The following is a 20,428-nucleotide window of genomic DNA, read 5'->3' as shown; positions in this document are numbered from 1 at the left end:
ATCTAACAAGACTAGGTGGCTGGCGCCATCAGGGTCTCTACTGAGCCTGGTGCTCCCTATCTGACAAGACTAGGTAGCTGGCGCCATCAGGGTCTCTGCTGAGCCTGGTGCTCACCTATCTGACAAGACTGGGTGGCTGGAGCCATCAGGGTCTCTGCTGAGCCTGGTGCTCACTATCTGACAAGACTAGGTGGCAGGCGCCATCAGGGTCTGTGCTGAGCCTGGTGCTCACCTATCTGACAAGACTGGGTGGCAGGCGCCATCAGGGTCTCTTCTGAGCCTGGTGCTCACCTATCTGACAAGACTGGGTGGCAGGCGCCATCAGGGTCTCTGCTGAGCCTGGTGCTCACCTGTCTGACAAGATTGGGTGGCTGGCGCCATACTCACCCCCCACCAAAAAGTTTCAGAGAACAAAGTAGAGATTTTATTGTTTTTTAAGGTTTATTTTCTTTTTAATTATGTGTACAAGTGTGGGTGCTGGGTGCAGATGACCTGGGAGAGCATCTGGGTTAGAGCTGGAGTTACAGGCCGTTATGACTTGTCTGAGTGCTGAGAAGTAATCGTGTCCTGAAAGAGCGGTGCATGCACTTAACTCCTGAGCCATCTCTCCAGCACCTGTACTGTTTCCTTTTCTGTCCAGCTGGCCGGCATTTACTGTGTATGCAGTGTTGGCCTTGACCTGGCGGCATTACTTCTGTCTCCTGGAATTATAGGGCGTGCACCACATGCTCAGCTGCCTTTCAGTGTCCGTTTGATTGTATTTCCATTGCAGCAATAGAAGACACGGCTAGTTGACTTAATAAGCACCACTTTGTCTTTTTCAGGGCAAAGAACAGGAGCATACCTTTGTCTTCCGATTGGATCATCCTAAAGCCTGCAAACACTTATGGAAATGTGCTGTGGAGCACCACGCCTTCTTCCGCCTCCGCGGACCTGTCCAGAAGAGTTCGCATCGGTCCGGATTCATTCGACTAGGATCACGATTTAGATACAGGTTCATTTCCCTACGTTTTCACATCTTGCATACAGACCAGAAAAGTCACTCTAGCTCTTGATTTTACTGAGGCGGAAACCAAGACACAGGAAATAAAGATATCCATTGCCAAAGATATCCATTGGCCAAAATTTTTAAAGAAGTAATGTTATAGTTAATAATTTCTTAACTAGATGGGAAATGAGTTATATTATTGTTATTTATACTGATAAATTTTATATATAATAAGCCACAATTTAAATTTATGTAACAAGGTAAATTCTCAGTCTGACAAGTTTTAACTCATACAGAAAATGTATGGGGCATTAATATGAATAATATTGTGGCTGAAGACCAACTGGCTTTTACCAGGTCCTCTGCCATGAACTGGAAGTGTCTGTTCCATTTGAGTAAGCGGGTCAGCTTGAGTCTTCAGTTAAAGCAGGGGATGACAGTGCCAATAATGTAACAAGTCAGCTACAGAGAGTTCTTAAGATAATTTCTGTTCTACCATGTCAGAAATGCTGAGGGATTTTCTTAGCTGGAAACCAGAGAAGTACAATAGTTATTTTTCAAGCATATCAGACATTTTTTGTAGAAATAAACACACAAGAAAAGTAACTCGAGTTGGGGCTGAAGATGTAGCCCATTGGTAGAGGGCTTGCCTCGCATGTGTAAGGCCGAAGTTTAATCCACAGGATCGCAAAGAACTAACTGGAAACTTGTTTTGGATTACACATTTTATATTAATTCCTATAGCTAGGGAAGAAGAGGGTGCTCTCCTGATAGCGTGGGCATTTTCTTCTGTCTTAATAAGTGATATATAGGTGTTTATAGAGGTGATATATATACTTAGAAGAAATACTGTATTACTCATGTGTAATACCAAAGCCTGAAGAATAAAAAGTACTTGGATAAAGAGAAAAACAAAACTACTGATGGCAGTGGTGCTCCTCAGCATGCTTCTCTGCAGGGTAATATGAATGTAGACATCTTCCTCCTGGCAGTGGTGCTCCTCAGCATGCTTCTCTGCAGGGTAAGATGAATGTAGACATCTTCCTCTCCTCGTCTGCTTGCCTCACGCTGTCTTCCTGTTGACTTCCTTCACCTATTTTAGTGGAAAAACAGAGTATCAGACCACAAAAACTAACAAAGCAAGAAGATCGACTTCCTTTGAAAGAAGGCCCAGCAAGCGGTACTCCCGACGGACCCTGCAGATGAAAGGTGCGGTGCAGCCCTGCTCCACAGGCTTGTCCGGCTTGGCAGTCTTCTTGTCCTCGCACTTCCTGTTCGCTGGAGAGGAGGCCCCGGCCTGAGTTCTCTCAAGTCTGTTTTACTTGACATAAGCTGCATGATACTGGATCCTGTGATTGGCTGACATTAAACTTAACAGTAACCTCAGTGCAGTGGTTCTGGGCAGTGTCACACGTAGTGTGTCTTCACTAGAGTGGGCAGTGTCACACATAGTGTGTCTTCACTAGAGGTATTTTCTTTCTTCGGTCTTTCACCTCTCGTGATAAAATACCAGTTCATTCCCTTTGATATTTTTTTAATATTAGCATGTAATGGATACATTTAAAGTTTTTTTATTTGCATTTGTGTGTGTGTGCACATGCAAACTTGCATGTGTGGCGTTTTGTGCACCCTATGAAGGCCAGTGCATTGGCTGGAGTATAGGCAGTTGTGCGCTGTCTGGTTTGGGTACTGAGACTTGAAGCAAGACCTGGAAGAACGGCAAGTACTTTTAACCACTGAGCCATCGCTCCTGGCCCAAAGAAGTTTTCAGTAAAAATTTTTCCATATTAGGCTGATAAGGTGACTTACGGGATAAGGGCAGTGTGCTGCCAAGTCTAATTGACTGAGTCATTCCCTGAGACCTACGAAATGAAAGGAGTTATCCTCTGACCTACACACACCATGACGTGTGTGGTTCACACAAAAAACACAGACAATAAAACAATATAAAAATGAGTAAATGAAAGCCAGGCATGAGCGTGTATGTCTTCAATCCCAGCACTCGGGAAGTAGGGGCAGGCAGGCAGAGCTCTGTGAGGTAGATGCCAACCTTGTCTCTACAAAGTGACTTTCAGGACAGCCAGGACTGTTACACAGAGAAACCCCGTCTTGAAAAGCCAAATAATAATAATAATAATAATATAAAATAAAGATGAATAAATGACATTGTTCCATATTACAATTTACTGTTGAGAAATCCCACCAAATAGAATTTTACTTATCAATGTTTGCTGTGCATAGATATTTACAAATTTATAAATGTTATCTGGCACTTAAAATATTTCAACTCTGAAAGAACCACATAGTTTTCATTAAAAAATAAATTAAAACTTGGTGTTTGGTTTCAGATTTGGACTTCTACTAAAATACAAATTGAATTTTAAGCATTTCTGCTGTCGGGTTACCATCACCACTTACCAAAAGTCTGCTGCGAGCTGACTGTGGCAGTTGTTTTTTAATTAATTTTTCCTACTGATCTTATACTCAGTTTTTACCGTGGTTGTGATTTTAAATATATGGTTATGAGTTCAGATAATTCAGTGATAGTGTAAAGCTTTATTACTTCATCTTTCTACTGACAGAGTTCAGAGTCAATTTCCTTAATCCATGACACTTACAGAAAGTTACTTTAAATGACAGATGTGAGCTGGCAGATTAGTCAGGAGTGAAGTTTCTTGTCACTAAGCCTGACCTGAGTTTGATTGTGGGGCCAGGCCATTTCAGAAGGAGAGAATAGACTCTTACAAATTGTTCTTTGACTTTATACATGCCCTGTGACACTGACATACACATGCAGAAATACATTTTTTAATGGAATTTTAAGATGTGTTGGGCTGGAGAGATGATTCAGCAGTTAAAAGCAGAAACGCTCTCCTCCGGAGGTTCTTAGCACCTGTGTGAGATGGATCGAAATCGCCTGTAACTCCAGCTCCGAGGCAATCTTGCCTTCACAGGCATCTGCACTGTGTGCATGTGTATACACTCACATTCACGAATTTTTATATAAATCTTTAAGAATAGAGTAGGGTGCTGGAGAGATGGGGGGCTCAGTAGTTAAGAGAGCATACTGCTTTTGCAGAAGACCTGAATTTGGTTCCAGCCACTCACAGCAAGCAGCTTGCAGGTGCTGCTAGGAACTCCAGCTCTAAGGGAGCCCCTGCTGTCTTTGGAACTCCAGGTACACTGCACATACCCACACATACACACTCAGGTCCACAGAAATAAAAGGAAAGAGTAGACCACTCACAGTGACTGCTGCTGCTGGCCTCACTGCTCCGCCCTGCAGCACAGCCGATGGCTGAGAAGTATGTATTTACAGAGCACTGAGCTGAGCTTTTACTTTGAATAGTACAGCAATCTGTCATGCAGGGTGGACTAATAAGATGTTCTCTCTTCTCTCCTGTCAGCAAGCACAACACCACCTGAAGACCTTGGGTAAGTAATGCCTTGTACTGTAGGAACTGAGAGGATTTATATAGTTGCAATCGTTTACTAAACAAATATTTGTTGAAGGCCTTCACAATGTCAAATTTTCACAGGCATTAGGATTATAGGAAACAAAAACACTCCAAATGAATTACCATTCAGAAAAATGAAGCCATTTACAGAAGTAGAATACGGTAGAAGCAGTTGTGTTATTCATATTGAGAATGTCAGAAGAAAGGTAGGTTTCTAGGTAAAAGCAATTTACTCTAGGCTGAATGCAGTAATTGTATATATGTAGTTCATATTTTCCCATGTTGTTTCTGTAAGATCAGTAGTGCTGGGCCTGATTTCTTTCTTACTTAAACTGATTTCTTCTCCTTTTGTTCTTAGTTCAGCTGCAGATTGACAGTTTGTTAGCCTTTAATTGATGTTTGCTCTAATATTTGCTCCTCCTTGTTTCTTATGATTTCGTTTGCTTTGGCTGCCTCCTCCTCTTCCTGGGTCCTTCTTCTCTAGGGCCTAGTGTGACCAGATGGGCAAGGGCTCTGCCACAGCTGCCACAGCTGCCTCAGGACGCTGCTGTGTTTTGTTGTTTTCTGTTGGTTTTTGAGACAGAGTCTCACTTTGCAGCCCTGGCTGGCCTGGAACTTGTTTGAAGCCAGGTCTTAAGCGGGGCCACTGGCCTTAGATGTGTGGTCCTTCTGCCTTAGCCCAGTGCTGGGCATTGGAAGGGTGCACCGCATACCCAGCTTACATGTCCTTTCCGTGTTACCTTTAAGTGAGGTTAGGTTAAGTGATGTGTTATGTATCCTACACTAAATTTGAACTCTATCCTGGTGATTCAGCCTTCCTACTGGTGGGATTACAGGCCTGAGCTAACCATACCCAGGATAAAGTCTTTTTTTTTTAAAAAAAAAAAAAAGAGGAAAAAAAAAAGCAATTCCAGCTGTAAAGTCCCCTTGAGCACTATTTAGGTGCACTATGTAAGTCTTGGTGTGCTTTGTTTGCATTTTTTTGGTTTGTCCCACTTTATTTTCAAAAACAGCTGTATATTGGTGTCTGCCCGATGCTTCTTAAACAATCAGGTTCTAAGCCGGGTGTGCTGACACACAAGCCTTTGATCCCAACACTTAGGAGCCCAGGGGCAGGTGCATCTGGATCTCCATGAGTCTGACCGAGGGTCAGCCTGTTCATAAAGCAACATCTTCTCTCAAAAAGGATAACAACAACAGTTATAGTAGTAGTAATAATAATTATTATTAATAATAAATAGCAATTGTAATAATAATGATAATACAAATCAGATTCAGACCAGTACCTGTAACAAACATACCTTTGTGTGGGTCGTGGCTGGATGGTTCTGTCTGACTTAGAACTTCTTCAAAAGAGGTTTCTTATTTTTGAGAAACTGAGTAGTCAACTTTACTTTTTCTTGTATTTGTTTTGTTTTCCCCTCCCCCTTTCCCCCTTTCCGCCTTCCCTTCTCCTTCTTGCTCCGGCCCATAGATTTTTTCTTTGTTTCTCATTACAGATGGTTGTGAGCTACCATGTGGTTGCTGGGATTTGAACTCATGACCTCCAGAAGAGTAGTCAGTGCTCTTAACTGCTGAGCCATCTCACCAGCTCTCAACCTTACCCTTTAAAGAAATGCTTACTACATTTGTTTGTTTGTTTATTCGTTTGTGTTTGAGTTTGTTAGACTTCCAGCTTCTGGATTTTCTTACTCAGATTTGTTCACTTGAAGCTGTTGGAGCTAGGTCGCGATGAGCGGTGCGTTACAGGAACACTCTGCTGACGTGAGCAAGGGCTCTTCAAGCTGCTAATGCTAAAGTGACTAGAGTTGGGAGGAAGTAAACTTTCTCTTCTAAAGCTTTAGATTACAAAGAAACCCCTGCGCCTTGCTGGGCTCTCTGCCTTTCTTTTCTTTCCCTGTACTATTTAGAAGCTGAGCTTGTAAGGAAATTGGGAAGGAATGTTATCTCTGTTTTTAAATGGTGTTGTTTTATTTAGTAGGGCCTGGCTTGCTTTTTTGAAACAGCCTGGGACTTGACATTTGACCTTAAAGATATACCTTAAAGAGTAATAAGAATAAGAAGAAAATATTTAAGCAGTGACATGATATGGAATAGTTAAGGTTTTTATTTGCAAAGTAAAAAGCCCCTTCTATGTTCTGAAGTACAAATTCTTAATTAGAGCATAGTGAGAATAAGCGTGGTCCCTTTCCTAGAATTGAAATTAACTTGACTTGAGTAGGTAAATGTCGTTTTTTCCTCATTAGTGATGCTTTTGACTCTAGCAGAGTACAGAGTTAGGCTACTTAAGAAATGGTGGCCCGTGCTCGCTTCAGCAGCACATATACTAAAATTGGAATGATACAGAGAAGATTAGCATGGCCCCTGCACAAGGATGACACGCTAATTTGTGGAGCATTCCATATTTAAAAAAAAGAAAAAGAAAGAAAGAAATGGTGGCCCTTTGGAGGGAGGAACGGGAAGGGAGACATGATATAATTATGTTATATTCTCAAAATAACATAATTACAAAACAAAGTTGAGTGGCTCATAGCTCCAGATGATCTGAGTTGGCTTCCAAGGACATAGTTACGTGTATGTACTCACACACAGACACATGCACATACACATAAACAAACATACAAACACACACATATATGGGGCGTCTTTCAGAAGTTAAACGATGGAGAACGCCATCCCTTCTGAAATAATCTCATACAGTAGTCTGGAAAGCCTGAGTTTGTGTTGGCATCCATACCCTTTGCCCTTGCCTTTGCCACTCTCCACTCTGTTTGCATGAATGTTTTTGCTCCAGTGGACCATGAAGAACAGAGCCTTTTTTATAGGGTACAACTATTTGACCTAAAATGTTTCTTGACCTTGTACTCTGCTCTTTCACAGAATATACCAGTTTGAGTAACAGGTTTTTAAGTCTGTCTTTTCCTAGTTATATTTCCCCTTCTCGTGAGCTTGAACTAAACATACATTAAGAAAAGGTAGTGTTTTAAAGGATAGTTGATGGTTTTGGTTACAAATATAGTTTTCTCCTACTTGAACTTCCTTCTCCCTGAGTGGTGAGACTAAGCATATGCCTTTGTACCTGGGTTAGAGCAGCTCTGAGACAGGAAATGGAAAGATTAAGTAGGTGCTGTTCATGAGCAAAAAATGGTTACTGCGTGTGGTGCTTTCCAGAGGTTCTTCTCTAAGATGATCTGCATATATATTTTGGATCAGAAACCAAGTTACAATTAAGTGTGTTGAATTAACTTCAGTTGTCTCTTTATCACTCCTGCTTAGTTTGTTTGTTTTTGTCTTTGTGGAGCTAAGCATCAAGCCCAGGTCTCCTGGATGTTAAACAAGCATTCTACCAGTGAACTACATCCCAAGCCCTACTTTTAAATTACTAAGGTCAGATTATTCAAAACAGGAAGTTGCAATTTAGTTAATAGGGCTTGATTTTTTTTTTCTCAAAAAAAAAAATTTTTTTTTTGTTAGTACTGAAGTTATTCCCAGCTAAAAGAAATGTTTCAAAGTAACAAGAGAAACATAGACTCATTGAGGCAAACTTCTGCTCCATGCAGGTTTGGTGAGATTTTACTCATAGACTAGGAAGTAAGTTTCACCAGGATACTGTAGTCTGGGAAGAGCAACCATAGCTCCTTAGCAAAAAAGGGCAGAGGGAGCTGGGACTCAGTGGTGGGTCTTGTAGACGTTGTTCAGCACCTTTAATAGTCAGTAATAATACAATAATTGAGATTCAGTGCTTAAGCATGCTGGCTGCTCTTCCAGAGGACCCAAACTTCATTCCCTACTCCCACATTGGGCCTCTCACAACTGCATATAACTCTACTTCCAGGGGATCCAAGCCACCTTCTGGCCTTTTCAGGCCCCCTCAGGCCCCCTCATACATGTGTGCTCATATGCATACACACACACAAACACACACAACATACATATAAACAGAAATAGAATGAATCCTTTTTAAGTGTGAAGGATAGAATTATTGATTTTAAAAAGTTAACCTATAACAGATGAAGTGTAGGGAAGGAAGACTGACCAGTCAGGTCGGTGGTTCTCGGCCTGCGGTGCCGACCCCTCTGGGAGTCAAACAACTCTTTCACAGGGGTCACATACCAGATATCTACATTATGATTCCTAACAGTAGCTAAACTACAGCTGTGACGTAGCAACAGAATAACTATGGTTAGGGTCAGCATGACACAGGACTGTTAGGGTCACGGCATCAGGAAGGTTGAGAGCCACTGGGTGAGGTTATGTAGCTTTTTAAAGCTCTTGAGAGAGCTGGGAGAGAAGCTTGAAGGCCCCACGTGTAAATGACACGGGCTGGGGTGCTCAGCGCCCCTATTTGGCTCATGGCACCTGATGATAGCATGTATTGGAGATTACTAGTATGGGCTAGGCACAATTATAATTGTGTGTATGGAAAATATAAATACCCATAGAAAGGTAAGTGCCTGACAGTAAATGTGACAGTTGTAGCTTGACAAACCGCCAAAACAATTTCACTGAAACAAAACATTAACATTGTTGGTGCTGTTTTGAATAGTGTATATATCGTCTTAGAAAGTAAAGGTGGGGGCTGGTGAGATGGCTCAGTGGGTAAGAGCACCGACTGCTCTTCCGAGGGTCGTGAGTTCAAATCCCAGCAACCACATGGTGGCTCACAACCATCTGTAGTGAGATCTGATGTCCTCTTCTGGTACGTCTGAAGACAGCTACAGTGTGCTCATTATAGAATAATAAATACATCTTTAAAAAAAAAAGAAAGAAAGAAAGAAAGAAAGAAAGTAAAGCTGTTGGGCTTGGTGCCACGCGCCCTTAGGCTCAACACTCCAGAGTCAGAGGCGAGTGGATCTGAGTTTGAGGCCAGGCTAGTCTGCACAGCAAGTGCCAGGTAGGCACTTGACCCTGTCTTTTTCTTGAGACAGCGTCTCAAGAAAAAGAAAGAATTTTATATGTAGGATTTCTTTAACTTAGAATGCTTTTATCTTATTAGTAATAAAAGAAAAAATATGATTATATATCATTAAAAATAAAAGTTAATGAAAACTTACAGGTAGACTTTATATGTGCATGTATACACATAGGTCAGACTTATCAGAACACTATGCAGTTATGCTTTTGGATCTTCTTTTCTCAGTGATACAGTGATTAGGTTGCAAAACATGAATTGATACCTTAGATCTAAAGATAGGTGAACTCATAATCCCAAGATGTGACTTTTTTGGTTTCATGAAAAATAAAATTTTAAATATGCTGTAAAATAGCACTTTAACATGCAAGTTAGATACATATTTTTAAACTTTGAACTTAGTTTACATTAATTTTGAGGAAACATTTTGTAATCAGTTTTGTTCCAATTTGAGTCTATGTTCACGTATATCTTTTATTATTTTTATTGTATTTTAATTATATTTTACCCTTCCCGTTCCTTACTCCAAACCTTTATATATATACGTTTTTAAATAGGTTTTCTTCTCTTCCTTACAGTGTTCTTAATCCTTCAGCCCAGAACAGTGACTCCCAACAGGTAAGACAGCAGTGCATTTCCAAAGTCCTAGAGCACATAGTTAATTCCAGTGACTGTCATGATATTAGTTAGGTTTTTGAAATGCATGATCTTTTACAAGTTTTGTACATTTTCTTACCCCCATCACGTCTCCTGTTTTTACTAAGACAATGTAAGTAGAACAGATGATTCATAAATCATTTTCTGTTCCTATAAATCTAGCACATCAGTAAGTTGTGAATGTTTATTTATTATCTAAAATTAGTGTATAAAATTTAAATTCAAACATTTGACTGCCAGGCTGAGTGTCTGTCTCTGTGCCTGGGGTACCCGGAGTGCTGGTAGAGAAAACACAGTCTGTGATGGGGGACATGACAGCCAGGTGGGAAACAGCAGTGTCTGGGATGATTGCTGTGGTCCCCATTCTCCTGCATGCCTAGATGCACTGACTTCGTGCTGCTTAGAGTTGGAAAAGGGGGTTCCCCGTCAGAGCTTCCCTCCCTTCAGTTGTCCCCTCACCAGGACAGAAGGGGAAGGCACAGTCCAGGGAGGGTCAGGCTTCGGTTCCCAGTGAGTGAGTGAGTGCTGAGAGCATGGAGGGACTGAGGAAGGCCTACCCCGTGGGGTCCTGAGGACAGGGTTCTTGCTTGATCAAACAGCTCCATTTGTTGGTGAATGTGAATGCATATACCTTATTCATTCTGGGGAAATGGATGCCTGGGAAGGGGAAGCTCCTTGACTGAACACTCGGGCCTGTTTAGATACCTTATTCGCATGGAGAAGTCCCAAGTTTATGCTGGTAGAGTGAGTGTGGGGGCTTAGAATCCCCCAGACAGGGTCAGAGAAGGAGAAAACCTGCTAATAAGGGACTCTCTCATTTTGTGCTGAGCTCAGAGGCTGTCCCGTCATGTTAGACATTGATCTTAATTAGAGTTTTCCCACATTTATTTACTATATAGATGGCACTCCACTTTAATATTGTGTTTCTTGATGTTAGTATTTCTATTTGTTAGTACTTGACTTTCCTCATGCTTCTGTTCAAAGGCTTGGGGTGTGCGGTCTCCTGTGCCTGTGACTTCTTCCTCCTCGTCTGCTCCTGTGCTGGTGGAGATAGAGAACCTTCCACAGAACCCTGCAGCACGCCAACATGACAGCAAATGGTTTGTTGACTTCCCAAACCAAAATATTGCTTGCATAATTGTATTCTAAAATTTAAGCAATAATCTTAAAGCACTTTTTAAGTATGATTGAAAACAAATTATTCATATTTGTGAGCTGAAAAGGAGCATACTGAGCAGTCAGGGATGGTAAGCATAGGGTTTGTGATGAAGGGAGGACAGCTGTCTAAAGCAGGACAGAACCCAGCTGCCTTTGCTGTCGTTAACAAAGTCTGGGAGGGACTGATTAAAGTCTTTAAAAAATTCCAGCTTGAGGAGCTGGAGAGATAATCCAGTGAAAGTAGAGGTATTTATATAAATGGTAAACACACAAATATGGATATTTTGTGGCTTACTTGATTTAATCAGTTGGGTTCATGCTTTCCTAGAAAGCAATGTGGCTTGGTGAGGGGTCCTTTAGGAATGATTGCGCTGAGTGGTGCTCCTGTGGGTATATCATCTGTTCAAGCTCTGTGTTTGTTTATTCAGTGCACTTGGATGATTCATGAGATTCTTGGTTTTCTCTTGTTCTTAATTTGTTAATATCTGAAATCTAATGAGGTTCTGTGGTGATCTCAAGTTTTGGGTCGGCTTTTTGTGCAGCCAGTTCTTCCTGCATGGTGGTGGTCAGCAGTGGTTGGTGGTTGTTTCTGGCCTGTGCTGTGCACTCCCTCACTGGTGGTGTTGGCTTAACTAACCACAGGGTACTTTGCTTGTGATGGTTGGGTATATTTTATTTCAGTTCCAGGTGACTTGCAGTTAAGATGAAAGAGGATTTCCCTCCTTGTTTGATCCTTTTTAAAATTTCCTTCCCTTTTTGCCCTTTTGAGAATCTGGTACAGGGTACTTTAAATGTATTCATATACGCATACCAAAGGTGAGGTCTACAAATGTCAAGTTATAGTATTTATTTAAGACATTAAAAGCTTCAATGTCTTGTTGAAAATAACAGCCTGGCAAGCAGTTATGCTCTATACTGTGCCACTGAAGCCCACTGTCACACAAAAATAGTGGTGAGTCTTTAACTGTAAAAGAACTGTCTCAATGTGTGCATCTTACTTTAATTCCAAATGAGAATCTGATTAGTTAACATCCTGTGTTACGCTGTCTTTATTTAATTCCATTTTAATGAGTACATATTTAAATCTGTTTAATTTGATTTGCTAGGCACTACCAGTTTCTTTGATGTAGCCTTTAGAGAGAATATTGAATTTGAGATTCAAGGAAAATGAAATATCTTGGAGCTGTGTGTCCTCTCCTTTTATAATGGTTCTACCGAGACCTCCTTTGCTGAAATGGAGTAGAGATGGAGTAAAATCCTGATGAGCCTCAGAGTACGTTAGCAGAGCATGGAACTGAACTACTGCTGACAAGTCTTAGAGCTGCTGATTCTCTAGCCTTCATTTAGAGCGCATTCTACCTCTTTCTTTGTTTCTGCATGCTTAGATTTCAAAGAATGTAAAAAGCAGTCCTCCTGTAGAAAGTGGGAATAACATTTAGAAACTGAATACTGCACTGAGCACCACAAAGTATGGAGCATCTTTCTGGCAGATAATTTGGAACCAATTTAATTTAACCTTATTTCCTATTACAGTCTTCAACTTAGTTTTGTTTTGTTTTGTTTTGTTTTTTCTGGCATCCTAAATGAAACTGTTAACTGGGTGAATGATATGATATGTTAGTAACTTAGGATTTGTACTTCACATCACTGTGAATCCACAGTGTTTATTTACAACAAGAAGCCAGTGGACAGTGGCGTGTGCCTAAGAGGCGAAGGTCTGGAACTTGAGTCCAGCCTGAGCAACCTTTTCTCAAAACAAATAAAGCCTGCCTGTAATCCCATTTCTTGGGAAGAATCATGTACTTGGGTGGATCATGATTCCAGGCCCAACCCTATCAAAAGACAAAAAGAAATAGAACTGAGAAAATCTTGTATCCATAAACCAGAGCATAAGCCTAATTTAATTTCTAAATTTTTAGAGACTCTAAATCAAAGGTCATGAATTTTGCTTGTTAGGTCTTATAAGCAAGTTGAATTTCAATGGGAATAAAATGGTAGCACTTAATACAACATACATTCCTTACTTGTTTTTGAAAAGTCCTGAGAAGCCAAGATTAAAAATTAAGTTAAGGGCTGGTGAGATGGCTCAGCGGGTAAGAGCACCGATTGCTCTTCAGAAGGTCATGAGTTCAGATCCCAGCGACCACATGGTGGCTCACAACCACCCGTAATGAAATCTGATGCCCTCTTCTGGTGTGTCTGAACATAGCTACAGTGTACTCAAGTTAATATTTTAGCAAGTTTTTAAAAATAATACTATTTTTTTAATCTAAATTTTTGGATGCCTTTTATATTTGGAATGATCACTTTCCCTTTGTGATTATGTAACATATGTGCTGCCCTTGTCGCATCACAAAAGTTTGGTTTTTGAGCTAGGGTAGGTGTTTCCTTTCTACGGGAGGACTCTTGTCACTCTGTCCAGACCTGCATGTATGCATGTGGATGCATGTCTGCCGTCTAGTTCTCTTGTGCTTGCCATTCTTCTTGTTTGTATGTGTGCCTGTGTCACTGCAGTTTGTGCTCCTATGAGTTTTGATTACAGAAGGTACAATGATTATTGTTCCTTAGTCTAAGCCTCTCCCACTCTCAACATGCCCAGTCTCCTCTGATTGCTGTTTAATTTGGAGCACTGACAGAAACTTGCTTGATGTCTGAGGGCAGGTTTTTTTTTTTTTTTTTTTTTTTTTTTTATGCTCCTGAATTTTGTTTCCTTGATTATAACATTTTAAAATTGTGTAATTTTGGAGAAAATTTTTATAATTCTTCTTTTTCCATATATGTTTTTTTTTATTCTTCAGTAGAATATTTTCAAATATTTGAATAAAGCTCTACTTAAATCCCCCTCCCCCTGCAACCAGAATCAACCAACATTTCTACCTTGGAGTTACCCAGAAACGTCATGAGTAGATAACAGTGTTTTGCCTTCTGTGACTTTACTACATTAATTCACTTAATTCAGACTGCTTTCATATGTTTCCATTACATGTACTTCATGTGACTTCCTGGATTTCCTCCTCTGCTGTTCTTGAATGTTCTCACCACAGTGGTGCACGCTGATCACATTGCTTCTCTCCTTCACACATCATGGTCTCTATTCCTATTGACTAACTGTACTCCCCGCTCCTCAACCATCTAGGCTGTCTGCTACCAGTGACCGCTGCCAACGTGGTGGAAACCAGTGGAACCCAAGGGCCTCGCCCTCACCCCAGACTGCATATAGAAACTACACTGACTTTGTACATGAGCACAATGTGAAGAATGCAGGAGCCCATCATGACGCTCATTTATCTGGCCGTGCAGCCATGACTGAAATATGAGTTGTTATACCTTTTAGGCCGTGGAACTCTTGTCATCTAGATTGATAATGTATTTTGTGGCATTTATATAGAGGACTGATTTCATTAGGAATATTGGAGAGAATTTGTTTCCTATTGAGTCACTAGTTACAAAGTGCTATGATTGACTTCTGTCTGCTGTGGACGGGAAGAGGACCTGAAGAAGCCATGAGCTGTCACTGACGTGGCACATGTTGCTATGTTGAAAGGGTGTGCATACCACTGTGTCCTTGGGAAGGGTTTTCATAATGTTAGCATTTAACATATCATTCAAAACATCTCTCAGGAGGTTCACGTTTATGACAAACTGTCAGTTGTCATCACATGCCGTGTAAGTAAGACTGAGTTTTAAAAGTTGAGACACAAAATGTACACCCAAAAGGAGCCATGTTCAGTCATGGTGCGTCAGCCTTTGGTGGTAGTTTAGTAAGTAACACTGTTCCCATACGCTACCTTCTAAAGTGACCCGTGCCTTCATTTCAGCTAAGTGCCTGCCTGCAGGTTAATAAAAATTACAATACTTCTTTATTAACATTTTATTACCACAGGTCTATAAATGCAATAACTGTATGATTCATGTAGAGAGATACATCTGCATGATTCTTTTGGGGTGGCTAACTTACAGTTAACTTGAACGATTACATTACTAGTAGGCAGTTATACCAAATGCAAGGTAGAAAGCTTTCTTTGTTACTCTTTTCTCATTGAAGTCCTTGACAGATCATTCATGTTTGTAACACCCTCATAATCTGGCCCATACAACCTTTAAAATAAAATTCTGAAGTCAAAGTGTTACCATTGAGATGGATTGCCTGTATAATTTGAGCTCTTTGATTTGATTTACTGGAGGTAAATTAGCTGGAAAGCACATGATGGTTGAGACACTAGGAAAAGAAACAGAATTTCCTCCTTTACAATTGTTTTTAATTTTAGAAAAATTTCTGAACTTTAAGCTGTATATGGAGAAATGAGAAGGGTTATATTCATAACTGTTTATGCTTTGAAATAATAAAGCTTTGTTATATTTCACCTGTCCTGCTTAACTCAGGCTAGCTTCATCCTACAGGCTCTCTCTGCTCGGCAGTGAAGACTTCAGAGCGCTGTCACAGCTATAATAGGGCTTGTCACTAGAAGGCAGGCTGGTGACCAAAAACATTTAAAGCATGAAATTCATAGGCGAGTCTTGATCTGATTTTTATTATTATATAAGAGGATCATTGCTTAAATGTACTGTAGATGTATGATGGATATTCAAAACATTAGTATATCCTACGTAAAAGCAGATGCATATCTTAAATAGCCTCATCTTCAAGACTATCACCATCTAGTGTGCTTTAAAAACAGCAGTAATGTACACCCCTCTGAGGGCTTTGTGTTGTTTTGTTTTGTTTGTAGCTCAGATTATAAATAAGTATTCTCTATGATGTTTTCTTCCCTTTTTATTTTTAAGACTTTATTCTTAAGACTTTTAAGACTTTATTTTTAAGATCTTTATTCTTGTTTACTTTATGTGAATGGATGTTTGCCTGCATGTATGTCTCTCTGTCTGTGTATCCATTAGTATGTTGCCTCAGGAGGCCAGAAGAGGGTATTGGATGCCCTGAAACTGGAGTTGTGGATGGTTGTTGGCTGACACATAAATGCAGGGAATTGAAACCTGCATCCTCTGGAAGAGAACTCGTGCTCTCAATGCTGAACTATCACTCCAGCCTTTTTTCTTTTTTAAAAAGTGTTTGTTTATATCATAACATTTTAAATATAGAAGCTCTGCTTTGTGCTATAAAAATATTTAGCTGGTATGAATATAATAAAAGGCACTAACATTTCTGTAATACAAGTGAGTCAGAATGCATAAAGAGCTTTCCTAGTCTTGTGGAAAGTCTCGTGACTTACCTTTAATCCTGAAGTCTGAGGTCTGGCACTCATCAGTGACCTCCTCCTATATATCTTAGCAAATGTTAATTTTAGGATGCTTGTAACTGAGTAGTGATATCTTTATATTAAAAATGATCATTTTTATTAGGATTTGAAATAACCAATTGTGTTCAATTTGAATGTTTCAGAATCACACCATGGGTTTTTCTTTCTTTGGAACTTAGTGATGAAATAATTTATTCATAAAATTTTAAAAGGAAAAACTGAGTTGGAAGTTAGAGACAGTAAAGGGCAGAGAGCAGTAGAATGTCTCCAAGTGTCCTGTGTGCTTTAGCATGTCCTCTCGATGCGCTGAGCATCCCTGTCTAAAACCGTAAGCCTCCAGATAATTGGTATAACTGTTTCCCACCTGACTCATTTGTCTCAGGCTGCACTTAAAGGCAGCAGCGAGCGAACCCAAAGTAGAGTATCTGCTTAACCGTCGAGCACGTACATTAAAGACACACACAGCTCAGTTCCAGCTCACAAATACTTAATCTTTGTGTTTGTGCATGCACAAATATTTGAAAATCTAAACTGAAATGGAAACATTGCTGGCTCCCAGTATTTGGGATAAGAGGTATGCAGCCTGTATTGAAAATGTTTGCTTTTGTGACTGCTAGTCACAAGATGGTTGTACATTTTTCTGGAGCAGTGAGGGATTTACAGGTAGTTCAGCTTCAATAAATAAATTGTCTTTAATACATTTTTACTCTCATCTCACTATGTCCAGTGATCAGAGCCCTAGACATGAAGGCAGCATGAGATGATTCTGTAGGTAAAGTCACTTGCCACCAAACCTGGTGTTCTGAGTTTGATCCTGGAATGTACATGTTAGAAAGTGAGGAGTACCCCAGGTTGCCCTCCAACAACTGTGTGTGCACACACACAAATAAAATAAGTTAAAAAATTTACACATTTTGAAGTTAACATGCACTTAGAAGGCTCACTCAAGCTTGGGAGTTTGAAGTCTTTAGTAAGACCCCTGTCCCGATGAAAAATAAATGATCTAGCCTGGAGAAATAACTTCTTCCATAAGCACCCTGATGTGGCACAGAACTCTGTGTTTATGCACTGAGCAGTGTTTTGGCTAATTTTATTGAATATAATTGTAATGTTTTAATTAGAGTGGTTGTGTTCTGTTCTGTTTTTATAAACAAGATGATTTAGAGAGACAGAAAATCCAGTAACCTTCAGAAATGAGCTCTGGTAATCATTGTTTTTATGGTTAAAAACATTTCTGCTGGCTGGGCAGTGGCGGTACATACTTTTAATCCCAGCACTTGGGAGGCAGAGGCAGGCGGATTTCTGAGTTTGAGGCCAGCCTGGTCTACAGAATGAGTTCCAGGACAGCCAGGGATACACAGAGAAACCCTCCCTGTCCTAAGAGGGGAAAGGTCTACTGGACATAGCAGTTCATGCCTGGAAGAGAGTGAGTTAGGAAGACTGCTGTGAGTGCACACCATCTGAAGAACAAAAGCCGTAGGGTTTTTAATAACCATTCTTTATGAGCTAAGTTTTTTGATCTTGAAATGGTAATCACATGAACATTTTAAATGAAGTTACAGGAAAAAAAAAACTTTTATCCCATCCTTTGAAGATTATAAAATATTGGTTTATTGTAGAAGAAATTCAAGAATAACTAGTTAAATTCTTTCATGCACGTGACCCATTGCAAACAGAAATCCATCATGCATTCCATCATGAAGAATGTCAGAAAGAACCCCGAGAGAGGAAGGGTTCTCAGGCTTCCTGGAGTCAGCAGAAGGGTTTGATAAGGTCAGAGTGCTGTCAGGCACCAGGGCTGCCGTCAGGCACCAGGGCTGCTAGGCAAAGAGAGTGAACCAAATGCTTGGTTTTTATAGCAGCTAATGTACAGTTTGATGTCATATCAGTTTAATTCAAATAGTGAATTGAGAGTATTGGCACATGCCTGTAATCCCAGTACTTAGGAGGCAGGAGCAAAAGCATAATGCCAGCTTATTACATAGCAAGGGAAGTGACCTACAGACATATACCCCATATTTTGTAGGTCACCCACAAAAATAGTTGAACTCCTGAGTGGGGATCAATTGGTAACATTACCTGGGATGTAAAAGCTATTTTGTAAATATATATCAGGATATAAAAACAACATATATGTAGAACATGATATAAAGGTATTCTGAGTGAAAGATTTTTTTTTTTTTAGGGTAATATAGATGTCCTCTCCCAAATGCAGGGTATAGTCCCTTGAACCGTGCACATAGTAACTTAACTGTTCCATCGCTTAGCCACATCCCTAGCTTATTTGGTTTTTTGCATTACTGCACATTTAACTGATGTGGTAACGATTTTGATTTGTTAGTGTTGCTAAATTACTTTTGTATGTCCCTAAGTAAATAATTTTATCTTCCCATTTTCCAAATCAGTAGCTGGGGGAGGTTGAGATGGGAATCCTGAGTCTGACATCCAAGAGGAAGAAGGGTGCTTACCATGGAGGAGGCCAGCTTCCCTAGCACGGGACCTATCCTTCAGCTTTGGTTTCACGCCTGCCCCCTTTGTACTCACAAGTGTGAACCGAAGAGGTTGGGAATGGTGGGTCTGTATTACACAGCGCTGATGGGCAAAGCCGTGGATAAGCACAGAGGGGCATTCTGACCTTTAAGTCAGTGAACTCTTCTTTTCTAACCTTATGTCCAGTTACTTTCAGTTTGTTAGACATTAGGTTTGAAAATAATACCACATTGATAAGTTCATTTTATTTTTGAGGTTAGACCTTAGGGATTTGCAGAAATAAAATGGTGGCTCCAGTAATTCTTAGTGTCTCTCTTACACTGTGGTTTTATTTATCATTGTGTGTGCGCTCCATGGCATGTGGAAGTCAGAGTACTTGGTGAGTCATTTCTCTCCTACCTTTATGTGCTTTCTAGAGTTAACCTCAGGTTACCAGGCTTGCAAGACAAGTTTCTTTACCTACTGAGCCATTTTGCCAGCCCTTCATACATATTAATATAAATTATACCACAGTTACTAATTATATCTTCTGTCCAGAATTGTTATGAGCATTCACATGTAAAATGCTTTGACCTAAAAGCATGAAACATTAATCTTTGGAACATGAATCTCCGCAGTATAAAAATTATGACACCATGGCCAGAAAGATAGGCAGGTTAAAAGTCCAGTGACCCGAGTTTGATCCCTGGGACCAACTCATACAGGTTGTCCTCTGATACCACATACACACACGTACACAGATTGATTTCAAGAAAAGAAATGAGCACATGAACCACACCACTTTCTAAGTAAAATATATTAAATTTCATTTTTTTTATTAATTCTGTTCATTGTTACTTAGTCCTTGTACTCTGAGCAGTTTGAGATAGTGAAACAGAACTTATAAAGAGAGAGGAATTTTTTTTTTAAAGATTGAAAAACATTATGTGGCTTTATTACTGAGACTTTAGAACACATGTGCCTGCTTCTGAAGGAATTGTTCTCATGATTTTTTTTTTTTTACTAATTAATTTCCTATGGTTGTGTTCCCAAAACGCTGCTAGCTGTGGCCTCAGTTGGAGGTGGCAGAGACTGAGTGAACTCTTTACACTGTGCTGTTGACAGCTAGCCTGCATTGTGTTTCTATTGGCAGGGAAAAGATGAGCCGGCCTGGAGAGCAGCATTCTCCAAGGATTGGGACCGAAGATTTCTTGTGTGCACCATAGTGAATTTGTACCTTGCCTTTAAAAATAGGCTTAACAGCTGTGACTCTATTCATTGTTGTTGGGGGTGGGAAAGAAAAAAAAAAACCTTTTTAATTCATTTTACTAAAGAAAAATGTAGATGCATCAATTTGTGGCTAGGATTTACAACAAATTGAATATTTTTTAATAATATCTTGCTACAGATGCCTAATCTTTGTTAATAAAATAAGGGTTAATAGTAAGAAGGGAATTGCTGGCTTGCCTCATAGTGTGATTTTTTTTTTTTTTTTTTTTTTTTTTTTTTTTTTTTTTTTTTTTTTTTTTTT

At 40.0% G+C, this 20,428-nt stretch overlaps 1 protein-coding gene and 1 non-coding gene across 6 annotated transcripts in view; both read left to right on the top strand.

The window, feature by feature from the left end:
- Positions 1-20,428, top strand: part of Epb41l5 (erythrocyte membrane protein band 4.1 like 5) — a 106,587-nt gene that overhangs the window by 37,588 nt on the left and 48,571 nt on the right. For 3 of the 5 annotated variants that reach the window (XM_031380495.1, XM_031380515.1, XM_031380504.1), the window contains exons 12-16: positions 825-994; positions 2,091-2,197; positions 4,396-4,423; positions 9,937-9,976; positions 11,000-11,115. In XM_031380495.1, coding sequence (XP_031236355.1) covers positions 825-994; positions 2,091-2,197; positions 4,396-4,423; positions 9,937-9,976; positions 11,000-11,115 — 461 coding nt within the window. Of the gene's footprint in view, positions 1-824; positions 995-2,090; positions 2,198-4,395; positions 4,424-9,936; positions 9,977-10,999; positions 11,116-14,309; positions 16,583-20,428 lie in introns of those variants that run through there. The other 2 variants (XM_031380521.1, XM_031380528.1) reach the window with 1 other exon arrangement.
- Positions 6,749-6,855, top strand: LOC116072486. Its single transcript, XR_004111484.1, has one exon. It is a non-coding gene; the product is annotated as a U6 spliceosomal RNA (small nuclear RNA).

This window comes from Mastomys coucha, unplaced genomic scaffold (genome assembly GCF_008632895.1).
Source record: "Mastomys coucha isolate ucsf_1 unplaced genomic scaffold, UCSF_Mcou_1 pScaffold1, whole genome shotgun sequence".
NCBI lineage: Eukaryota > Metazoa > Chordata > Mammalia > Rodentia > Muridae > Mastomys > Mastomys coucha.
The sequence above is the reverse complement of the archived record's forward strand: the minus strand, read 5'-3'. Positions and strand labels throughout refer to the sequence as shown.